Source organism: Xenopus tropicalis, chromosome 2 (assembly GCF_000004195.4).
Source record: "Xenopus tropicalis strain Nigerian chromosome 2, UCB_Xtro_10.0, whole genome shotgun sequence".
Lineage (NCBI taxonomy): Eukaryota > Metazoa > Chordata > Amphibia > Anura > Pipidae > Xenopus > Xenopus tropicalis.
In genome coordinates this window covers 20,313,264-20,338,125 of record NC_030678.2, presented here as the reverse complement: position 1 = coordinate 20,338,125, position 24,862 = coordinate 20,313,264, and the positions used below count along the sequence as shown (strand labels likewise).

Genomic DNA, 24,862 nt, shown 5'->3' with positions numbered 1-24,862 from the left:
GTAATGTAGAAGGAGGGTTTAAATAGTGCAGAGTCAGCTCTGATTGGTTGACCAATAAGGCTGCTGGATTGAGATGGAAAGCTAGGTAAAGGGTCAATGAGCCGATGCAGTCCCTGATCCAAAGGAAAAATCAAACAAGCTCGATCTAGATTTGACTGATTTTATGAGAGGCCCGCCATTGATGCACATATACGGGCAGATAAACTCCCAAATCGGTCTAAAGGACCAATATCGGCAGCTGAATTTGGCCCGTGTATGGCCACCTTAAGTCATCTTTGTGTAAGTAGATCAACAATTCTGCAAGCATAGTACATATAACACTATCACAACCTTTATGATACCGAGGTATATTTCTTATAAATACCACAGAAATCATTTCTCAGTATTCCCATTATTATTTATCCAGTGTATCTTTTGACACCATCACATTACATTCCTCCATTCAGTAATATGTCAATGGAATGTGTTTCCTGAGTTTATTTATTAAAATGCTTCAATGAACAAAAAAATATTACATAATATTCTTGTAATATGCATCACTCCCTGCAATGTTTAATAGGTAACAGAATAAATAAATATAAATGGACACAATGGCTCCATTTCCTTCCGTTGGCTTGGTCTTATGGAAATATTAGAAGCTAAATGCATATATACTTGTTTTTTTTTACTTCTATCTGCCATTGTCCTTTTACCACTCCCACAGTTCATGTGCCATTGGTGGCATGGATACTGGAGGGCCATAGGTTGCCTAACACTGCTTTAAGCAATTTGGTTGGCTCAGTGCATATATACAGTATATAAAGTCACATGTAAAAACCTTTTTTTTTTTAATAGAACATTTTCAGTTTGGCAGAAACAACTGCTGGAAGAATAAAGCTTTTGCACTTAACCTTCTAAATGCAAGGATTCATGTTTATTGGCACCCTTCCAGGCAAACATAATAAACATAGCATTAAAAGGTGAGCTAACAGGCATAAGGAGTCATTTTGGACATGCACGGTAGGGTGCAAAATGCAAAAATTAAAAAAAATGAGTTGTGGGTAATTCAGACACACACGGGGAGCACCAGCAGGCATAAGTCTTAACACTACACTGTACTTACTACACTATGGCAGTTGGTAAGAATAGGGCTGCCCTGTGCCACTGGCACTGCAGTCTGCAACTTGTGCCAGATTTTTTTCAGCTGGTGAGAGTTGAGGATCTCAATGCTATACTATTCCACCATGTTATATACAGCATGAAATAAAGGCCGGGGGGCTTACATTGCTCTAGTTAAGAGGAACCCCAATACTTTGAAACAATGTCTGCCAAAATCTGTCAAGCCAGATCACTCCCAGACTCACACCCCTGGTTACTGGAGAAGAGAGACTGGTTAAGGGTGAAGACACACTGAGCTACTAGTAGCAGCTACTTTTTCACGGGTACTAAATGCCAGAAAATACCCTGCCATAGATTTCCTCTGCTAAAACACACGTAGAGACAATTATCAGTAAATGTTCAGCATTGTCTGTTGTAGAAGCCACGACAAGTAGCTGCTACTAGTAGCTCTGTGTGTCTTCATCCTAAAGGGAAGGGGGCAATACGGGTGGCTATATCCACTGATTTTTGCGATCTTGCTTGAACGAAACAAACACAGAATATGTACATCTTTAAATTTAAAGATAGAAGATAAAAATCAGGACTTTTTGCCAAATATACTTCAACACTAACTTCCACCAGGCTGCCCATTTCAACATACTCCTGATCATCAGAGAGTTACCAATGATATCAGGATATAAGATTAATGACTTAGAAATGAATATCCTTCTCATTCTAATGATTGAAGCTAAGAACACTGGTCCAACTGAATTTCAAGTTAATTGGCAGGTCAGTAACCTACATTATGTGTAAATTGCATTAAGAAATTACTATACAGTTCTGTTCTCCAAAAACTATCCCCCTCTTGATTCTGAAACTGAAACAGGACATTTCAAAATGGAGTAAATACAATCTCGCCTGCCAAGGCTCAGTATAAGCAGTTAAAACAATTTAATACCCCATATATTCTATTTCTTCGGCACATCATTAACAATAAAGGTGCCAATATGGGTAGGAAAAGAATACCGAATTAAGCAAACAGGCATAAGGAAGTCAACTGGAATGGAAAGCACGGGAGGCATGTTATCTACATACTATCCAGCCTGGTGACCAAGGTTCTCTCAGCAGTTATTACATACAAGAACATGACCAAACCACTTGGAGTTAGAAAAAACGTTGTAAAAAATGTCCATTGACTCCAAGGCATTGGGCGCAAAACCACACATTTATTCAATGTATTAGGTGCAGGAGAAAATGCCAAATGTCTTCAATGCATTTGAAGTGAGCAAAAAAGTCCATTAACCCCAATGATTTTAGCACAATATCATCATTTTGTGCATTTTACCACGGTTTCATTAATTTTTAAGCGAAGCAAAATGGGGCAGTTTGGCTTCGACAGCTTTATCAAGGATGTCTGAATCGTCACTATGATCATAATCTTCAATAAAGGCGATTTTATTCATAATCTGGTGTGCTGCAGTGCTGTGTGACAAGCAGTTTGGATCAACACATTAGTCATGTTGGCTCAAACAGAAAAATACTGTACGAATATAGTTCATTTCCCATTTACATTCTCTTACTAAACAAGCCAGTTTGGGACAACCTGCAGTTCTCCAGATACTTCCCAGGTGCTTGGATTCATAGCTCAACAGCAAGCAGAGGCCTCAGGTTGCTTAATGCTGATAAGAGGCAGTATAAGTGCTTAGAGTCATATTGTCCAATGACATCCCTTCAGTTCTTTGCACACAGCCATAGAGTCATAGAATGCAAATTGATTGTGCAATAATGTTACTTTAGCATCTGTCTTCCTACATCAACATTAAGCAGCCTGGCAGTTGTCATTTATACATAGAAAATCAACTATTTACAGTATAGGGGGCCCCAGTAGGAATGAAGGGATGGGGCCATGACAGGTCAAAGAAGTGGACACGGGAGGAATTAGGTGCAAGGGATTGTAGGGATTGTAGGCGGTAGTGAATTTGCTGAAGGAGAAAAGTGGGGTTTAAGTAGGCAAAGCAGAAGGAGGTTGGCACTATTTTACTTTCCTAGTCCCATCCACCCTTCCTTAGAGGTTAAGAGGCTCGGGGAGGTAGTAAATTAGTCACAACCAGAGAAGGGTAATAGTAAGAGCAGAGTGAAAGGATTGAGAGAGGGTGGTGTTGCTTGGAGTGGATGCTAGGAATAGCGGATATTAGCCGCTGTTAAATGAAGGGGCTATGTTACATGGACATGTATGGCCACCTTTACTGTATTAAAGCCTAAAAAGTATTTGATGTAAACTTATTTGGAATAGTCCTCTGATTCTGAGATATTAGCAGTTTTACACAGTTTTATACGACTAGCCAGGCTTGGCTCAGCAGCTCTCTTTGAAGGCCCAGAGTGTCAGTGACCCCAACTGTTTATGCAGTTCCTATTTAGTTAGTTATTTTCTAGGTTGACTCAAAAGCAGGTCTAGAACCTGTTATCATGTTGGGATGAAATACAAGGTACTGTTTTATTATTACAGAGAAAAAGGAATCATTTAACCATTAAATAAACCCAATAGGGCTGTTCTGCCCCCAATAAGGGGTAATTATATCTTAGTTGGGATCAAGTACAGGTACTGTTTTATTATTACAGAGAAAAGGGAATCATTTAACCATGAAATAAACCCAATAGGGCTGTTCTGCCCCCAATAAGGGGTAATTATATCTTAGTTGGGATCAAGTACAGGTACTGTTTTATTATTACAGAGAAAAGGGAATCATTTAACCATTAAATAAACCCAATAGGGCTGTTCTGCCCCCAATAAGGGGTAATTATATCTTAGTTGGGATCAAGTACAGTTACTGTTTTATTATTACAGAGAAAAGGGAATCATTTAACCATTAAATAAACCCAATAGGGCTGTTCTGCCCCCAATAAGGGGCAATTATATCTTAGTTGGGATCAAGTACAGGTACTGTTTTATTATTACAGAGAAAAGGGAATCATTTAACCATTAAATAAACCCAATAGGGCTGTTCTGCCCCCAATAAGGGGTAATTATATCTTAGTTGGGATCAAGTACAGGTACTGTTTTATTATTACAGGGAAAAGGGAATCATTTAACCATTAAATAAACCCAATAGGGCTGTTCTGCCCCCAATAAGGGGTAATTATATCTTAGTTGGGATCAAGTACAGGTACTGTTTTATTATTACAGAGAAAAGGGAATCATTTTTTAATAAATGGGAGATGACCTTCCCGTAATGGATCCCAAAACTGTATTACCATACAAGTATCTCAAAAACTGCTAAAGAGAGAAAACAAATGTGAATTACAAAAGTGCTCTGAGAAACACCCTGAGTAAGCTCACATCTGTTCATTTTTACGTTTAGATCCCCTTTAATATTCAGCGTGATCATTTCTGTATGTTGTGCTTCCTTCCCGGAGCTGCAGTTATATTTTGCTTGTTTGTTGTAAATATCAGAGAGCAATTCCTAATCAGTAAATATCATCCTAACATATTGGATAATCCCTGTAGAACATCATCGTACAAATGTTGGCTGTCAGTGATATGATACCGGTTCTCTCCATAGACATAAGCGAAATTTATTCTTATTTTAATGAGAAGGGCATGTTCTTACACAAAGAGCAGTGTTCTGACAGAACTGGCAATATCATAGAAGAAAACGACACAGTAAATATAATGAAGAACACATCTACAGTTAGAACTGTCTGCAATAACTTGTTCTGTTCAACACTTGCTCGCTTCAGAATGCTGATGATCTATATTTATATATATATTGTATCATTTTGCAAAATACACACATATACATACTGAAGCTTTCAATGAAAAGGTATGTCATATACAAGCAACTTGCAATAGTTAATGGATCTGGGAAGCGGCATAGATCCAAGAAAGAGGGTAAAAGAAGAAGAAAATGGAACAGCAGAATTGGAGTCAATTTAGGTGAGGAAAAAATAGGACAAAAGAAATAAAGGCACTGTCAGAAATCCAGCATTGCAGTTCTACAACCCCAATATCCAACCCCTATTCATATATGGGAGAGATCTGATCAACCCCTTTCTGACCAAGAAATAATGGGCATTTTTCAAATATGGCGGCCACATTGGATGACCCACTGGTCTAATTAAAGAAAACAGTTTAAGTCAATTTTTAATATGCTATAGAAAAGAAGAGTGACGGGATCACGCGAAACGCGTAGAGATTGTTCTTGCTGATTTGTACTACAATCCTGTGAGTAGCCTGTATATGGGCAGGTTTTATTTATAATAAATAGTATTACACTATGTTTGTTTTCTCTCATTTTATCATAATTTGAGGTGCCCGCTTTATCACTGCCATCAAGAATCTGCACATTTACTTTGTCTTGCTGTATTTTACATTTGGTGAGTGCATCAGCTCACCATTTCGCACTGGTGGACAAAATGTATTATTTAATTTATTTATGGACAAAATGTATTATTTTATTTATTTATTTAAGAAATATTATACCATAATGTCACGTTCTTTATTTTTATGTGCTTCCAATGCACATTGTTTGGAGATCTTTAATATGCTATAGCAGTGCTGTCCAACTTCTGTGGTACCGAGGGCCGGAATTTTTCCGACCTACGTGGTGGAGGGCCGATAATGGAAGCCAGTTTTGACTACTCCCCTTTTTGAAACCGCACCCACTTGAACACACCCATGTTATCACATGACCATACCCATATTAATGGTTGTAGTACAGCAAAAACCTGCCATACTCTGCCTTCCCTACCCTGCCTGTGTGTGCCATACTCTGCCTGCCCTACCCTGCCTGTGTGTGCCATACTCTGCCTTCCCTACCCTGCCTGTGTGCCATACTTGGCTGGTTTGTGCCATACTTGGCCTGTGTGTGCCATACTCTGCCTGCCCTACCCTGCCTGTGTGTGCCATACTCTGCCTTCCCTACCCTGCCTGCATGTGCCATACTTTCACTGTGTTTGCCATTCTTGGCTGGTTTGTGCCATACTTGGCCTGTGTGTGCCATACTCTGCCTTCCCTACCCTGCCTGTGTGTGCCATACTCTGCTTGCCCTATGATGCCTGTGTGTATGGCACACACATGCAGCCTACAGTGACACAATGCTGGCATTGCTCCTACAGTCTGCACAATAACTACTGTATATATTAAAAAACTTTTTAATTGCAGTACCACCTCAGTATATGTTCTTTTTGTAGTGTGCAGGGATTATTTGTGGGTTTCTACTGCTCCTGAGGTGTGAACAGGGGAACAATGGGGGTGATTACAGCCTAAGCCTGAGGTGTGAACACTGCAGGGGGGGAACAATGCAGAGATTAAAAGGTGTGAACAACACAGGGAATTACATATTTAAACAATACAGCCTGATTACAGCCTGAATCTGAGGTGAGAACCATGCAGGGGGGCAGTTAATCACAGTACTGATACCATTTAAAGCTTACACAAGAGTAAGCCATCAAAGCAGCCAGACAGGTGGGGGGCCACACAGAGGGGGGTCTCTGTGCTATAGAATGTCCTATATCTAGCAACTTATGTTTATTATTTATTTTTATAGTTTTTTAATTATTTGCCTTCTTCTTTTGACTCTTTCCAGCTTTCAAATAGGGGTCACTGACCCCGACAGCTAAAAAAAAACTATTGCTTTTTAATTATTTTCTAATAATTTTTCCAATTGCCATCTTGGAGTCAGGAAGGAATTTTTTCCCCTCTGTGGCAAATTAGAGAGGCTTCAGATGGGTTTTTTTGCCTTCCTCTGGATCAACTAGTAGTTAGGCAGGTTATATATAGGCATTATGGTTGAACTTGATGGACATATTTCTTTTTTCAACCCAACTTACTATGTTACTAATTTTAATTTTAATACTTTTTTACTCCTTATCTATCTATTCAGGCCCTCTCCAATTCATATTCCAGTCTCTTATTCAAACCACTGCCTGGCTGCCAGGGTAAACACGACCCTAGCAACCAGATAACTGCTGTAATTCCAAACTGGAGATCTGCCGAACTAAAAGCTAAATAACTGAAAAACCACAAAAAATAAAAAATGTGAACCAATTGGAAATGGTCTCAGAATACCATTGTCTACATCATACTAAGGGGCCCATTTACTTACTCACGAAGGGGCCGAATGCGTCCGATTGCGTTTTTTTCGTAATGATCGGTATTTTGCGATTTTTTCGGAAAATTATCGCGACTTTTTCATTACCAATACGATTTTTGCGGAAAAACGCGAGTTTTTCGTAGCCATTCCGAAAGTTGAGATTTTTTCGTAGCGTTAAAACTTGCGCAAAAAGTTGCGATTTTTTCGTAGTGTTAAAACTTGCGCAAAACGTCGCGCCTTTTAAGTTTTAACGCTACGAAAAAAGCGTAACTTTTCGCGCAAGTTTTAACGCTACGAAAAAATCGCAACTTTTGGAATGGCTACGAAAAACTCGCGTTTTTTTGCGCAAATCGTATTGGTAACGAAAAAGTCGCGATAATTTCCGAAAAGCCGTAAAGGCGCCGAAAAAATCGCAAAAAATAAGAAAAAGTCGCAAAATGTTTGTTTTCCAATCGGAATTTTTCTAATTCGGTCGGAATTCGTGTCTTAGTAAATCAGCCCCTAAATGTTAATTTAAAGAAGAACAACCTCTTTGATTCTTCAAGGGTGACACTGGGTCCATCATAAGTGGCTTAATCAGGTATATAGGGCCAACTTTATATTATTTTATTGATCTGGTCAACAAGTAGAAAGAATCAAATTCTATTGATCAGGAAGAAGTAGAAAAGAGCAGCCCCTCACAGCAGACACTAGGGTAACATGCCCCGCCACTGCACATTTTTCCTATATTCTATGCTGGCGCTGTATTGAAGTTATTTATTTGCTCTGTATATTTTTCTTCCAAGATTTCGCTAACATATAAGGAGCCAGCTGAGCAAAAAAAGGTTGTGAAATATTTTAAACCTGCATTATACATCTCACAGCAAGCTACTGTAGCATTAGGCGTATGATTTAAACTGACTTTTAACACACTGTTAAATTCCTACCTTGGCAGAAGGCTGAGGCTACCGTCCTCCACTTGAATTAACGTAACAAATGGTCCATTTCCTTCTGACAATACAGCCGAGGTGAGGTTTACATTTCTGAAACAAGTTCAATTTGTTAAGTAGGGAGATATAACACAGCGATGATCGCAAGTCATTTCATTTGGAAACGGCCGTACCTACCGTAAATATGGGAAAAGAATGTCAGGTTTGCCCATAATAAATGCTGGTATTCCCTAAACACATTTATTAGTGGTACAGGTATGGGACCCATTATCCAAAATGCTCGGGGGGTTTCCGGATAAGGAGTCTTTTTGAAATTTGGATCTCCTACCTTAAGTCTACTAAAAAAAAAAAATATGTAAACAGCAATTAAACCCAATAGGGCTGTTCTGCCCCAATAAGGGTTAATTATATCTTAGTTGGGATCAAGTACAGGTACTGTTTTATTATTACAGAGAAAAGGGAATCATTTAACCATTAAATAAACCCAATAGGGCTGTTCTGCCCCCAATAAGGGGTAATTATATCTTAGTTGGGATCAAGTACAGGTACTGTTTTATTATTACAGAGAAAAGGGAATCATTTAACCATTAAATAAACCCAATAGGACTGTTCTGCCCCCAATAAGGGGTAATTATATCTTAGTTGGGATCAAGTACAGGTACTGTTTTATTATTACAGAGAAAAGGGAATCATTTTTAAAAATGTGAATTATTTGATTAAAATGGAGTCTATGGGAGACAGCCTTTCTGTAATTTAGAACTTTCTGGATAATGGGTTTCCAGATAAGGCGTCTGTTAAAGAGCCTTAAAGGAGAAGGAAAAGTAAAAACTCAGTAAGCTTTATCAGAAAGGTCTATGTAAATACAGCCATAAGCACTCACAGAAACGCTGCACTGAGTCCTCTATCAAAATAAACACACTCCTCTCTTCCTCTCTCCCTCCCTCTTTTTGCTCCCACTCCCATAAAAATTCATAAGAATTCATTCCCCCTCCTATCAGAATGTGTGATCTGTGTTGCCAACGGCTAGAGCTGCAGCAGGAAGCTACTGAGACCAAACTAAAATGGCAGCTGCTATCTTGAACAAACAGAGGAACTTCTAGGGCTATTTACTTAGGTATGGTGAAGCTTTCTGCAGAATAAATATAATGTTCTAGGCAAATCTATTGGCAGTAAAATGCCAAAATGACTCTCCTTCTTTAAGTGGGGCCCTGATTTGGATGCTAACACCTTTTGGGATAATTAAAACACTGCATATAAAGCCCCAAAAACAGCCCTGTGTGCCATTAGGGTGAAGACACACGGAGCTACTTGTCACAGCTACTAAACTCCATAAAATCCCCTGCCATAGACAATAATGAGAATTGCCTCTGCTAAAACACACGCAGAGACAATTACCAGTAAAAATCAGCATTGTCTATTTTAGTAGCCACAACAAGTAGCTGCTACTAGTAGCTCTGTGTGTCTTCACCCTTAAACTGTATATAAAGAAAGCAAGAGAGATCCATTTTTGTTCCTAACCCATAACGAGTAATGCTTGGTTCATGCTCAGGAAGCCACATTGTGAAGTTTATTTTCTGCAGCAAATGGCACAGGAATGTTAATAAAGGGAACACTGCTAATGAAATTCCCCAAAGTGATAAGACCCAGAAGGATTACATGTGTATATCTTTGGTTATAAGATAGCAATTTGGATACAGAAGAAATGACCACATTTATCTACTGTGGCTAGCTAATCCGCAATCATTTCTTGACATTTATAATAAAACCGCAATATGTCAAGCCGAAAGTAGATTGCTCTTTAGTAATATTTTGGTTTAATTTATTTTACATAATCAGGAGTTTGTGTATTATGTAGATAAAGAATGCTGCTTCTGCCTCTTCTCAGCCCTAACCAATAGAAATCTGCGGATTATCCTCTACAGACTATGAGTTTCGTACCATTGCCAGCACGAATCGTATGAGTTGTTTGTATTTCTGCAAACTCTCATAGTGGAAGATGGAATTTCCATAGTTTACTGGTTGGAGCTGAAGAAGATACTTGTCGATCAGGTTCAACCCTTCCAGACATTATTTAGCATTTAGATATATGGAAGGCTTTTTAGGCAGTTTGGGGTCGAGACCCCCATTTGCAGCAGAACATCAGTTCATGACCCGACCTTTGCAATAAAAATGTAATAGATACATACAAAAATGAAACAGATATAGCCCACCAATAAGAGAAACATATAGCTTAAAGGTATCAACTCTAGTGATGGGTGAAATGTTTCGCCAGTCATGGATTTGCGGCGTTTTTCCGCGTTTCGCCAGTGGTGGATTGTTTCTCAAAACAGACGAAAAAATTTGCTGCGGAAAAATTCGCGGTACGTCCAAAAATTATTACACGCATGAAAAGAATTGTTGCGGGCGTCAAAAGAATAGTCGCGGGCATCAAAAGAATTTTGCGCATCAAAAGAATTGTCACAGGCGTCAAAAGAATTTTTTTTGACACGCGACATTTTCGCCGTTTCGCAACAAGTTCGCTCATCACTAATCAGCTCAAGTACAAATTCAGTTACACTTCTAATGAATGCCTTTACCAGGACAGCAGTGATTGACTTTAAATTAAATACAATCAGTGCAGCCCTGCTAGCTGGATTATCTAAAATTGTCTATAAGTTTCCAGTTCTCTGGCTCTACAGGATTTAATAAACATACAGTGACCCCTTTAGGGCATAGACTATAGGACAGGGACATACCTTAAACCAAAGGTCCCTAACCTTTTTCACCCATAAGGCACATTCAAATGAAAAAAGACTTGGGGAGCAACACAAGCAATATGGGCTGTGACTGGCTATTTGGAGTTCCCTATGTGGACTGGCAGCCTACAGGAGGTTCTGTTTCGCAGTACATATCGTTTCATGCAACCAAAATTAGCCTTCAAGGCAGGAATTCAAAAATAAGCACCTGCATTGAGGCCACTGGGAGCAAAATATTGCTCTGGAGGCACTGGTTGGGGATCACTGGGGTTTAAGGCTTAAACCTACACCCAATAAAGCATATACAAGTATTCCGGATAAGGGGTCTTCCCATAATTTGGATTTCCATACCATTCCAAGTCTACTAAAAAAACAATAAAACATTAATTAAATCCAATAGGATTGTTTTGCATCCAATAAGGATTATTTATATCTTAGTTGGGATCAAGTACAGGTACTGTTTTATTATTACAGAGAAAAGGGAATCATTTAACCATTAAATAAACCCAATAGGGCTGTTCTGCCCCAATAAGGGGTAATTATATCTTAGTTGGGATCAAGTACAGGTACTGTTTTATTATTACAGAGAAAAGGGAATCATTTAACCATTAAATAAACCCAATAGGGCTGTTCTGCCCCAATAAGGGGTAATTATATCTTAGTTGGGATCAAGTACAGGTACTGTTTTATTATTACAGAGAAAAGGGAATCATTTAACCATTAAATAAACCCAATAGGGCTGTTCTGCCCCAATAAGGGGTAATTATATCTTAGTTGGGATCAAGTACAGGTACTGTTTTATTATTACAGAGAAAAGGGAATCATTTAACCATTAAATAAACCCAATAGGGCTGTTCTGCCCCAATAAGGGGTAATTATATCTTAGTTGGGATCAAGTACAGGTACTGTTTTATTATTACAGAGAAAAGGGAATCATTTAACCATTAAATAAACCCAATAGGACTGTTCTGCCCCAATAAGGGGTAATTATATCTTAGTTGGGATCAAGTACAGGTACTGTTTTATTATTACAGAGAAAAGGGAATCATTTAACCATGAAATAAACTCAATAGGGCTGTTCTGCCCCCAATAAGGGGTAATTATATCTTAGTTGGGATCAAGTACAGGTACTGTTTTATTACTACAGAGAAAAAGGAAATCAGTTTTAAAATTCTGAATTATATAATTAAAATGGAGTCTATGGGAGATGGGCTTTCCATAATTCGGAGCTTTCTGGATATCGGGTTTCCGGATAAGGGATCCCATACCTGTACTAGAAGCTCTGCAACCTAAAATGTACATTAAGTTTGCCTGAATAGGGTCTCCAGCAGGGGTATATTTATAATAAGGCACACTAGGCCTGTGTCTAGGGTGGCGCATTTTGGGGGGCAGCCCTCGGGTGCCTATATTCTGCCTATAATTTTAATTTTTTTTTAAAAATGCCTCCAGCCTCAGCCACTGATTTCCATAGGAAATCTGATGACAGAGCTGGGGGGTGAGGGGGTAGGGGGTTACAGAGGAGTGACATCAGGTCAACATTGCAACATTGGTATGTGTGGCGACACGCACAATGTAGGGGCAAATTTAGATCCAGTGCTTAGGGCAGCACTGCACCTAAATACACCCTGGTCTCCTGTAGCATATGCTTCATAGGAAAACAGCATTGGACTGGCCCACTAGGATACCAGGAAAATTCCCTTTGGCCCTTTTATACCTATATCTTGGCCATTCTGCATTTCTGTATGAGAACAAAGAGTGAAGGCTAAATGACAGTATGTATAGAGACTAGGGGAATAAGGAAACCAAGGTTTTCTAGTGGGTCCCTGGCATCCCAGTCTGACATTGAATATTAACAACCTTACACTAAGAACAAAGTAAATGGTTCCTTGATTGGCGTAAAAAATAAATAAAAATTCAGAGACAACTGTTTTATGGATTTAAAAGAACCGTAGGCATTCTGCTCTGGGATATTCATGAAGCAATTCACATCATGCATTGCTATATTTTGTTCATAACTGTCAAGTCCCATGGTTAAAATATGAAACAAATGGCTGGGAGCAGTACAGAATGCAAAATACAGCGCAAAGCGGAATCACGAAGGTCAAAAACTGGGAAGTTGCATACGGCACGTTACTAATAGGAAAGATTAGCCGGGATATTAACAATTAATGAATAATAACAGTTCTATAGTTTTTACTTATGTTTCATTCCCTTTCATGTTCCTCCCAATATCTCTGTAATTAAATATTAAAAGGATGGGGGAGAAAAAAAACAGCTAATTACATATTTAGATCAAAAAATATGTTAACTTACTTCATTAATCGCAAAAAAAGCCTACACCAAAGCAACTGGCTGCCTGCTACTGATATTTCCTCTCCTTTCTCAACTGAGAAAGATGAAAGGACTGGAAAAAAAATAGTTTATGACTCAAGGGTCTCGGTTACATTAATATTGGCTTAAAACACTTGTATTAAAATTAATCTCTGGAATGGAGGAATATATTTAATACTATTCATGTCTCAGGCCTCCATTAAAATTAGAGTCTTCCAGAAAGGATGCCCTTGCTCTCAAACGCACGCTGTTCCTTTTATGTATTTATTCATTGCATTTGTTCAAATGGAAAAATGCTGTTTGGTTTTTAGACATTTAAGCACAAACATGTAAAAAAAAAATCATAGTTTGGGTTGAAGCTGTGATGAAAAGAAGACACACTGATGGGGACGACCTGTAAATATAATGAATATTTTCTGCTCTCGGTAATGGTCATTTTTTTTGTTTACTTCCCTATAAAAATATTTGAGTTTACTCAGTAATAAACAAACCAACAGACGCTGCTCCTTAGGGGAGGATTTGGTGAAATTCAAACTGACAGCCGGGGAAATGTTTCAACAAACTTGTGCATTTATAGCAACATTTACTCCTTTGATCAATGTGTCAGTTCATCAGAATGTATTTGGCTGCTTTGAGCAGTTGAACTCAATTCTGTGCTGTGGGGTGTTAGAGCTCAACAGCAACACTGGGTTCTAACATTGCACTTAGATCCTTAAGTCCCAGGAAAATAATGAGTAGTTATGAGCGAATCTGTCCTGTTTCGCAATTAAATTTGTGAAACGGCAAGAAAATTTGCGAAACAGCAGAAAATTTGTGAAAAGCATTTGTCGCACTTTTTTTTTGTTGCCCACGTCAATTTTTTGTCGCCGGCGTCTATTTTTTGTTACCCGCACTTTTTTTTTATGCCCCAATTTGCCACGACCGTGCCCTTTTTGCCGCAACCATGCCCGACAAAAAAATCCGTGCAATGAATTTTTCTGATCCTAGATCCTTAAGTCCCAGGAAAATAATGAGTAGTGATGAGCGAATCTGTCCTGTTTCTCCATAAAACTTGCGAAACAGTAAGAAAATTTGCGAAACAGCGGACAAATTTTTCTGCGGCAAATTTTCACGGAAGTTTCACAAAACAATTCGCCAATGGCGAAATGCAGAATTAGTTGCGAATCAATGCCTGGCGAAAAAATTCGCTCATCACTAATAATGAGTAGTGATACATGAAATTTTCTGTGTTTTACCATTGGTTGATTTTTTTGCAAAGTGGGCGCAAAAATTTGAGCATTCAATCTGTTTGACGTGCACTTCAAATTTTTTTGATGCGCAACATTTTCCATGTTTCGCAGATTTTTACACTGCTTCACAAATCTTTTCAGAGTTTTCTGAATTTTTAAAGAATTTTTTCTTATAAAGCTTCAAAAAGTTCTTTATGTAGGCGGATACTTGTTGATTTAATCATGTAATCATTGAAATATCCAAAGGGTTCCCCTATAGTGATGAGCGAATCTGTCCCCAAAATGGGGCTACCAAATGACATTTTTGATCTAACCACAACTTATTTGATGTGATCGCAAGTTATTTGATGCGACCTGAAAGTCCACTGCAAACTTCTGCAGCAGTTTAGCAAACAAAATTTGCCAATGCTGAAATGTGGAATTTTGCATTGAATCCATGCCTGCTGAAAAAATTTGCTCATCACTTTTCCCCTATATCCAAAATATCATGTTTCCTGCTGCTCAGGGAGGTCCCAATCTGTAACCTGTGTCCTAAGGGATGGAGGTTTCCTATCTGGCCCGGGTTAAGGTGACTAGTTCCTGTCTCTAGATTATATAAGGGGAAGGAGCACATGTCTCACCTCTTTGGTCTCCACCTAGTACCAGGGATGGGTGTATTGGGGAGCCTGGAGCAGATGGCCCCAGTATCAAACTTTGAACTCTAATGTGACCAAGTACTTTACAGAAGTTGGGGTGCAGGGAACCTTTGATCGGAGTAAAGGTAGTAGCAGTCGGTATTGTCATAGCACTCTGCTAGGAGATTGTGAGATTGATGTTTTTATAGACGTTCTATCACTATATAGGGAATAAGCTGCTGCTTTAAAAAAGCTGTACTTCTCTCCACAGTAGTGTGAAGAAGCTGTATCAATCTTTCTTATTCCCTTTATAGCGGTAGAACGTCTATAAAAACAGGTATATTGATGCACCTTTCTTGCCGCTTTGGAGCCAAGTGCAAGTTCTAGTGGCACAAAATCCATTTGTTTAGGTCACTTTCCTCAGAGTTGAAACCCAAGCGGAGCAAGGATGTATTCTGGTCCAATGTTGCCCTAGGCACCAAAGGCCCAGGGTTAGGGTGACTAGTTCCTGTCTCTAGATTATATAAGGGGAAGGAGCACATGTCTCACCTCTTTGGTCTCCACCTAGTACCAGGGATAGAGGTAATGGGGAGCCTGGAGCAGATGGCCCCAGTATCAAACTTTGAGCTCTAAGGTGACCAAGTACCTTACAGAAGTTGGGGAGCAGGGAACCTTTGATCAGAGTAAAGGTAGTAGCAGTCGGTATTGTCATAGCACTCTGCTAGGAGATTGTGAGATTGATGTTTTTATAGACGTTCTACCACTATATAGGGAATAAGCTGCCGCTTTGAAAGAGCTGTACTTCTCTCCACAGTAGTGTGAAGAAGCTTTATCAATCTTTCTTATTCCCTTTATAGCGATAGAACATCTATAAAAACAGGTATATTGATGCACCTTTCTTGCACTCTAATTTTTAATGCCGCTTTGGAGCCAAGTGCAAGTTCTAGTGGCACAAAATCCATTTGTATAGGTCACCTTCCTCAGAGTTGAAACCCAAGAGGAGCAAGGCTGTATTCTGGTCCAATGCTGCCCTAGGCACCGAAGTGCTGCTGGACCCATTGGAGGAAGTGACATCATCACGCAATGTGCTGCATGTGACATCATTTCCGGTGTGGCACCAGACAGGTATCCCCCACCCCTGCCATCGGATTTCATAGCAAAGGATCTGGTGGCAGTGGAAACGTTTTTTTTTTTCCACTAAATTTTTTATGGGGGGCTACACCACCAAAGCTGCCACCCTAGCCACAGGCCCTCGAGTGCATATATGTTAAATACAGCCCCAAAAGAGAAGATAATATTAATGCACAGACTGCAATATCCATAACTAGCTTTAGAGCCATTGTAATACTCATGGATCCCAATTACGTATACAGCTACTGTATACACTTCTGGCAGATCTTCTCATGGGGCCATATTATGTTGCCTAATGCATTGGCAGGAGCTTGTATTATTAATTCCGGCATAGTTCGCCATAGAAGCATTGGTTGTTATTTCTACTGTATATCCAGTGCCAGTATTATAGGAATAGCTAATGGCTAAACTTCAGATTGCATTCTAGGAAGTATAAAATGCATCTCATAGTAGAGGGGCACATTGATATGGGTCCACAATCAGACTTTGCACAGTAGGTTCTGCCTTTCTAGTATTGCCACAGGTCTCTGCGCTGCTGTGTTTTGGGGGGGGGGTTAAAATATTTCACGCAGCTTGATAAATATTCCTCATAGTATTAATCGAAGATGAAATCCAGCTGCAGATGCTTTAGGAGCCTCTAACACGTGCTTGAACCACCCACAGCCTGTGAATAGGGATGTAGCGAACCTTAAAAAAAAAAGTTCACGAACATGTTCGCGAACTTACGCCAAAACCCGCGAATATTCGCGAACTTTGCGAACCCCATAGACTTCAATGGGAAGGCGAACATTAAAACCTAGAAAAGCCATTTCTGGCCAGAAAACTGATTTTAAAGTTGTTTAAAGGGTGCCACGACCTGGACAGTGGCATGCAGGAGGGGGATCAAGGGCAAAAACTTCTCTGAAAAATACTTTGTTGGCACAGCGTTGCGCAAAAAACGCAAGCTATTCTAGCGAGAATACGCAGCTTTTTTGCTATGTCGCGCTAAACACCATGAAAACGGGATTTGCGGAAAAACGGCATGTGTGACTTGTGCGGCGTATTGTACAATACTTTTGCGACGATAAAAAATGCGGCGCGAACCCAAACTACGAACATACGCTGAAAGTTCGCGAACACGTATTTGTTCGCCGGCGAACAGTTCGCTACATCTCTAGCAATGAAAACCATAAATGCAGCAGCGGATAAATAAGATTCTTTGTGCATTCTGTATGTGAATTCTGTATGTGATGGGAATGGTAATTCTATACTGAGACCTGGTTGTGCTACATAAAGAAACATGCATCAACAATTAGCTTCCTACTGGCTTTGAATAATGGAATGGCTCCTCCTACAGCTGACAGTTTATTTCTTGAGTATGAAAGCATCTGGCAGGCAGAGCCACACCCTATTTCGACACTATTAAAGGGGTATTCATTTTATCTTGCACTATTCTACCTTCATTTGCAATTAATCTTTTTTTTATTTATTTATTGTTATTTTATTTCAAATAATTCAATTTTTTAACACAACTCTTGGAGGGCCCTTTATCAAAATTCTAATTTGTGTAATTTCAGAGGTTTTTTTTTCTACTGTGACTAAACTCACTTTTTATGTAAATAGTATTATTATCTACTCATTTATTAAAAACAGTGACAAATAAATCCCACAGATGTGGAAATTCATAAAAAAAAAATGTGAAAACCTCAAATCATGAATTTTACATCACTTAAATACCTGCAGCATGAATAGATCCCCAAAAACTTGAATATCTAAAAAGGGTAAGGACCGAAAAACATTGCCTTGGACAGCTCCAATTGACTTCAACATGAACCCAACAGCTTTTAGACTTTAAGTCTTTATAAATGACCTCTTAACTTTGCCCTGTGTCTTTGGGATCTTAGTAAATACCTATTAACTCTGGCCTGTGACTTTGGGGTCTTTGTAAATGACCTCTAAAGTCTGCCCTGTGTCTTTATGGTCTTTGTAAATGACCTCTTATGTCTGCCCTGTGTCTTTATGGTCTTTGTAAATGACCTCTAAAGTCTACCCTACATCTTTGGGGTCTTTGTAAATGACCTCTTATGTCTGCCCTGTGTCTTTAGGGTCTTTGTAAATTACCTATAAAGTCGGCCCTGTGTCTTTATGGTCTTTGTAAATGACCTCTTATGTCTGCCCTGTGTCTTTATGGTCTTTGTAAATGACCTCTAAAGTCTGCCCTGTGTGTTTAGGTTCTTTGTAAATGACCTCTAAAGCCTGCCCTATATCTTTGGGGTCTTTGTAAATGACCTCTAAAGCCTGCCCTATATCTTTGGGGTCTTTGTAAATGACCTCTAAAGCCTGCCCTATATCTTTGGGGTCTTTGTAAATGACCTCTAAAGCCTGCCCTATATCTTTGGGGTCTTTGTAAATGACCTCTAAAGTCTGTACTGTGTGTTCATGCAGTTTCCGTAGTCACGCTGCCAACTTTCTATTAGTTAATACTGACTTTATCTGCCAATTACAGCCCACTCCCTCTCTCTCTCTCTGTCTCATTTCAGTAATTCCCTACACATGCATTTTAATCTATTTCATTAGTATTGGCAGAGAGAAATGCATTTCACCAGTATGTCTAATTTATGTGACAATAACTCAAACAAAAGATACCCAAACTGCTACAATAATCACTTAATCTGCCCATATTGTGATCCATGCAAAATGCCCTGGTTCACATGGGAAACGGAGAGTAAAGCAAAATGACAAGAATTAGAGGCAAATTGTAGCAAGAGAAAAAAAAATCCATGGCTGGCCCTGCAGAGTGGGGGAGGCTTCCGCATTAAACCTTTGGATAATAAAACTGAGATTTATTTTTATTGCAGACATGCCACACAGTTGGGAGGAGGTCACACTACAATGTATGTTTGTATAGCAAGCAGAATCACATTAGAATTAGCGGCGTTGTTACCGTATTACAGAATCCTGCTACATTCCCTGCTCATAATTATCCAACGTATGTATCATTATCAGCTGCTATATGGTCATTATCAATAGAAAATACTGATGGTACAAACCCTGGCATTTGCTGGTAGGACATGGTTAGAATGAATGTACATTATGGGATATATTTATCATGCTGTGTAAAAAGTGGAGTAAAACATCACCGGTGATGTTGTTTATAGTAGCCAATCAGATGCGTGCTTTGATTTTCTAACTGTTGAAATCTAATTGCTGATTGGTTGCCCTGGGCAACATCACCGGTAATGCTTCACTCCACTTTTTACACAGCATGATAAATATACCCCTATGTGTAACATATACAATTGCAGATCATCATGAACAGAGTTAGATATAAGGTGGGCATGAAGCCTTTATGGTGCCAGCCCTAATGCAGGGCACAGTAATAATGGAAACCATTTGTCATCCGACCCTCACCCACCCACTCCCAACCTGCCCCCAACCCATCCCGCAGATCCGCATCTATTTATATGCTCACACCCAACCTGCCCCATTACTGACGTCACGGAGGAGGCGGGGAAAGTGTGTGCCTATAAATAGAGGCTGCCGGGAGTGGAAGGGGGGCATAGTAGGTCGCTGGCGGGGAGGGCGTCAGGAAGAACTTAGCCAGAACCCACCATTGATCCGAATATGTGGTGCGAGTATTGGTCCGAAACCGCAAGACCATATAGCAAATACAGAGATGGGATCCATTATCCAGAAATCTGTAATACAGAAAGCTCTGAATTACAGTATGGCCATCTCCCATAGGCCTCATTTTAATCAAATAATTAGTGGGTTTTTTTTTTTTTTATCCTTTTTTTAATTTTTTCCATTATCTGGAAAACCCCAGGTTGGAGCATTCTGGATAACAGGTCCAATGCCTGTAATATTTACACATGGTCAAGGGTTCATGTGGCTGCAGTCAAGTCAGAAATGATGTCTATATATACATCAACAAAAAAAGATGCGGGAGACAAACAAAGACACGGGTGACAAAAAAGTAGCGCAAATTTTATGGTCGAAGCAAAACAGGGCAGATTCATCTATCCCTAGTAACAACCACTTTAATTTAATGGAATAAAATTCATGGACGTGTCAGATGTGTCATATAAATGAAGGGTGCATGCAATGCCGGGAGGCTGGGACCCTATCTGTCTGTGGTGTTAAATCACAGAAGGCCTCCTTGTGGTCCTCTAGATGTTGCCTCTAGGCAGAATAGGCACCTATTGGGTGCACAACAATGGGGTGCACCAGGCGGGTACCTCTCCTGCCTACTCCCAGGGGCGATTCTGGACATATCTCCGCCTGAGGCGGCTCCTGGATGTTAAATCACAGAAGGCCTCCTTGTGGTCCTCTAGATGTTGCCTCTAGGCAGAATAGGCACCTATTGGGTGCACAACAATGGGGTGCACCAGGCGGGTACCTCTCCTGCCTACTCCCAGGGGCGATTCTGGACATATCTCCGCCTGAGGCGGCCTAATGGCAGAAGCACCCCTGTCTACTCCTAGTCCACAGTCCCTTGTTATTGCCCCACCACTTGTGCAGGGGTGAGTTGGCAGACCCGGTTGTTTAGGGTGCCCCTGGTGCACACAAACAAGCCAAGGCACACATACATGCTAGGCCCCATCAGCCAATGAATGGACAGAGTTCTGCCTTTTGCTCCCACACTACTTCCTGTTACAGTTAGAGCTGCATTACTTCCTGTCAGCTGATCTCTGAGGGAGCACACAGCCCATCACTAAATGGCGGCTCAAGGGAAAGGATGTAAAAGGGCAATATTTACTGATATATATATTCCAGTTTGCTAAGATTCTTCGATAGGTCACTTAATATGATATAAACTATCTGTTGGTTAAGTATTCATTCTGGGGGTATAGTTATCCTTTAAGTGTGTTAATATATTATTATATTATTATTATATAGCACTGCTTTTCATTTATCAGAGGACCTCTGCCCAACTGGGCACCCTTGTTGCTGAGAGCCCTGGACAAATCCTCTTTGCTCATTCCCCCCACCTAAATATTGGCCTTGGATGTGTTTCTTTTTTCTCCCTTTACTAGTTGCAGTATCATAAAATATACCACCCCCATCAGCTGCTGCTGAATTATGGAATAATACACTGCAGGCAGAATGAGGCAAAATACTTTATGATATAGGCTTAAGGGAGGTGGGGGCCATACGGTCTCACTGGAGTCAAATCCGGTTTATGTTCTTTTTTGTTCCAGGTATAATGGCTAGAGCCAGATATGAAATTCTGCTGTGCTTTTTAAACATTAATACAAAAGCTGAGTGCCTGCCAAAAGAAGACCGCCAGGATGACAGGCAGTTTAAAGTAAGCCCCGTAGCCGATCACTTGCAGATCATTTGCACAGACATACACCTCCGAGCAAAACATTAGTATTAAAGACAGGCCTGTGCTTTTCAAGGGAAGATTAAAATGTAATATATATATCCTCTAAGTGCCTGAGAAATGGAGTTAAACTACATTAATCATGCGACAGACATGGGATGTGCCAGAGAACTCAGCACTTTCACTGGTACAAGCAGCACCTTAAGCTCACCGGGTTACATCTGTGTACAAATAAAAATAAACATTTGTAATGGCCTACATTAAATAAAATGTTTTATTTTTGCCTTTATATTTGAGTCATTAAACATTATACACAATCCAGATACAGACAGCAGAGAATTATGCAAGCTCTTTCAGATAACTACTGCCTCAACTATTCAATCTGTATTGGACAGCTTTTCTTCCTAATCTTCTGCTGAGTGCTATTCTGACACCTGCCACCAGGTGGCCAGTGGCGCATATTCCCCACTGCTGAAGATCTCTGAGCTAATTTTGACCTGTAGGTTGCTAAGTCTTTTCCAGCCTTATTGTAGCTTGGGGTTACCTGCTTTGTGGAGAGGGTGAGAGGGTACCTGGGGTGTCAGGACCCAATGCCTCCCACTGTATAAAATGCATTTTGTGATTAAGTTCCCACTCACTATATTTTTTATTGCAAGTGTAAAAAAAACCCTGCCTTTTACTGTATATATTGTATTTAGGATGTCGGAACATTGTTCTTGGTACTCAGTATATAATTAGTTAGAAGTGAATGAATGGTCTTGGTGCAAAACTGCATGTGTGATCATTACAGTATCCTATTGTCTCCTCTATCTATAGTGTAGAATTACATTCTTGACAACAGCATGCTTCTTCTTATATTCAGTTTGGGAAAGAATCGAACCCATGCACAAACAGGCCCAGATTTGTGGTGAGGCCATAAAGGTCCGGGATTAAAGTGGCATTAAATTAGGGACGGCATGCCTCTCAACTGCAAGTACATTTTTCTCACATACGGGGCACTGGGGATGGGACGTGAAAAAATCTCCAGCTTATCCTCTCCCCAGTGCTTCTCAGTGAGTGAGAAGGGAATCTGCGGATGGGGTGGCCTCTACACTCAAATACGGCGCTGTGCACAAAGCGAGTCCTATAGAGTATGGGTTTGCTGAGATAGGAGTGGAAGAACTATACCGGCCTATACAGTGCCCTGACACAAGTGAACAACTGTTGGATAAATTGGAACAGGGTCAGACTGGCCAACTGGGATGGGCCCTGCCACCTGCCCGCAACCATTTGCACCCCAGCCACCACCAGTGGGCCCTGGGTACCGCAGTCCGACTCTGAATTGGAACACTGTCTGTGGGTTGGGCCTGATTACCTTCATCAGAACATGACCTCACAATTACAACATATCCCTAAGGGGGGAATTTCATTTCCGTGAATGTCAGTGATTAATCAAAAGATCCAAAATGAAAAAGCAGGTAAATGTAAAAAGACTTGGAAAAAAACACGAAAAACACTACTTTTTATTATTGGGGACATCTGCCATTGACTTCTACATGATCTTGAAAGGTTTTAGATAGCATACTTTTGCTTATGGATTTGTCTGTTTTGTCGCAAAATAAATAGCAAAAAAATGTTGTATTTTTTCACAACAAAAACTTATTTTGGTACCAAAAGAACTGAATTGTGAAAAAAAAAACTGAGCATTAAGAAATGCCCCCATAAAGTACTGTGCTTAAATCCCTCTCTGTCTGTGTTTGGGTCTTTCTTGGTCTCTTTTTCCCTCTTTATACAAATATATATACACATGGATGTGTAAGTATTTTTATGGAGAGTAATGATAAATAAAAATTGCCCCTGGATTATATTAGTGTCTGTATCAAGGAAGCATTTTACATGTTGCAATAAAAGGCAAAGGATTTCAGCTCAGCTAATGTATCTCCGCTCTAGAACACTTAATGCTCACAACTATTAAATCATTTACAATGGCTGCGCTTTGATGTAGATTTTGAGAGAATTGCTATGAAAAATAGAGAAACCCTGAGAATTTTGTTAAGAAACACATACAGAATTTTGAACACTTATTGGGGAATATTCTGGCTTTCAATATTTCTAAAGGAGTAAAGACGAAAGAGTCAGTAACGGAACTGTGAAATGGATATTTTAGATATTGACATTTTTTTCCTTTAGATTTGTTTCCTGTTGACGGCTATTCTGATAACCATTCCTGTGGGTGACATATATACATATATTCAATTACAGCATAATTCGTATTTCCTTTTTTTTTCCCTCTCCTGCTGATTGCTATTTATGCTCTGCATGAAAATAAATGTCTGTTTTCTCTTTCCAAAATCTGGCTTTTGTTTCCTACTTTGCCCAAGAGCTTCAGGATCTCTCCCCTACAGGGTGCAGCATTATAGGCAGCACATCCCAAGGATTCTGGTGGATTCAGGACCAGAGAGAATCCACTGTTTGTAGACAATAGAAAAATAAATTCTGATCAGTTACTATTCTAGAAAATCAGTTCTATTCTAAGAAAATCCATTAATTAGTCTAAATATATTTTCCTTTAGTTTTGGGGGTATGACCCTACAGAAGTGGTATTTTATGGTTATACCACAGATCTAGGGTTGCTACCTATCCACTTTTTGACCCGGACAGCCCGGTTTTTGGAAGGGCTCACGGGGTCAAAACCTCCTGCCTGGTTTTCCAAATTAGGAACAGCCAATTGCCAATCGCCACATCATAGAACTACCCAGTGATGTCACAACCCCGCCTATTCCCCTGCCCCGTGATATCACGGCCGCACCTCTTCCACACCCCCATGATGTTACTGGCCACCCCCTGCCTGGTGACAAATGCTGGCAGAGTTGGCAACCCTACACAGATCTCCTGTAAGAGATGAACAGATTAAGATAAATTCCATTTTATTAAATATTATATAGATTGTAAGCTCTACAGGGCAGGGACCTCCATCCTCTTGTATCTTTGACTCTTATCTTATTGCAACTATATATTTTATTTTCTATGGTGGCAATGACCCTGGCATTGTGGGTAAAATGCTCCACGGTATGTAAAAAAAAAAGAGATGGAAAACGTGGTATTAAATTACTCCTCCTTATGTATGCTTGCAGCTGGTTGGCCAGGTCAGTTGCCCTTCCATTGTACTTAGCCTTGAGTGCTTCCACAACCACCTTTTGTGAACTTATAAATACAGGTATGGGATTCTGTTATCCAGCATGTTTGGGCCCTGGGGTTTTCTGGATAAGTGGTCTTTCTATAATTTGGATCTTCATTAGTGATGAGCAAATTCTGCATTTTGCCACTGGCGAATATTTTCGCGAAACTGCAGTAAGAAGTCGCTCAGTGAGAAAAATGTTGCAGTTGTGCAAAAAAAAAAGTGGCCAAAAAGTTGTGGTTGCATCAAAAAAGTCATGCAA

At 39.9% G+C, this 24,862-nt stretch overlaps 1 protein-coding gene across 1 annotated transcript in view; it reads right to left on the bottom strand.

Moving 5' to 3' along the window:
• tmprss15 (transmembrane serine protease 15) overlaps positions 1-24,862 on the bottom strand; it is a 195,244-nt gene that overhangs the window by 25,028 nt on the left and 145,354 nt on the right. Inside the window, exon 18 of the mRNA XM_031896188.1 lies at positions 8,096-8,191. Coding sequence (XP_031752048.1) covers positions 8,096-8,191 — 96 coding nt within the window. The remainder of the gene's footprint in view (positions 1-8,095; positions 8,192-24,862) is intronic.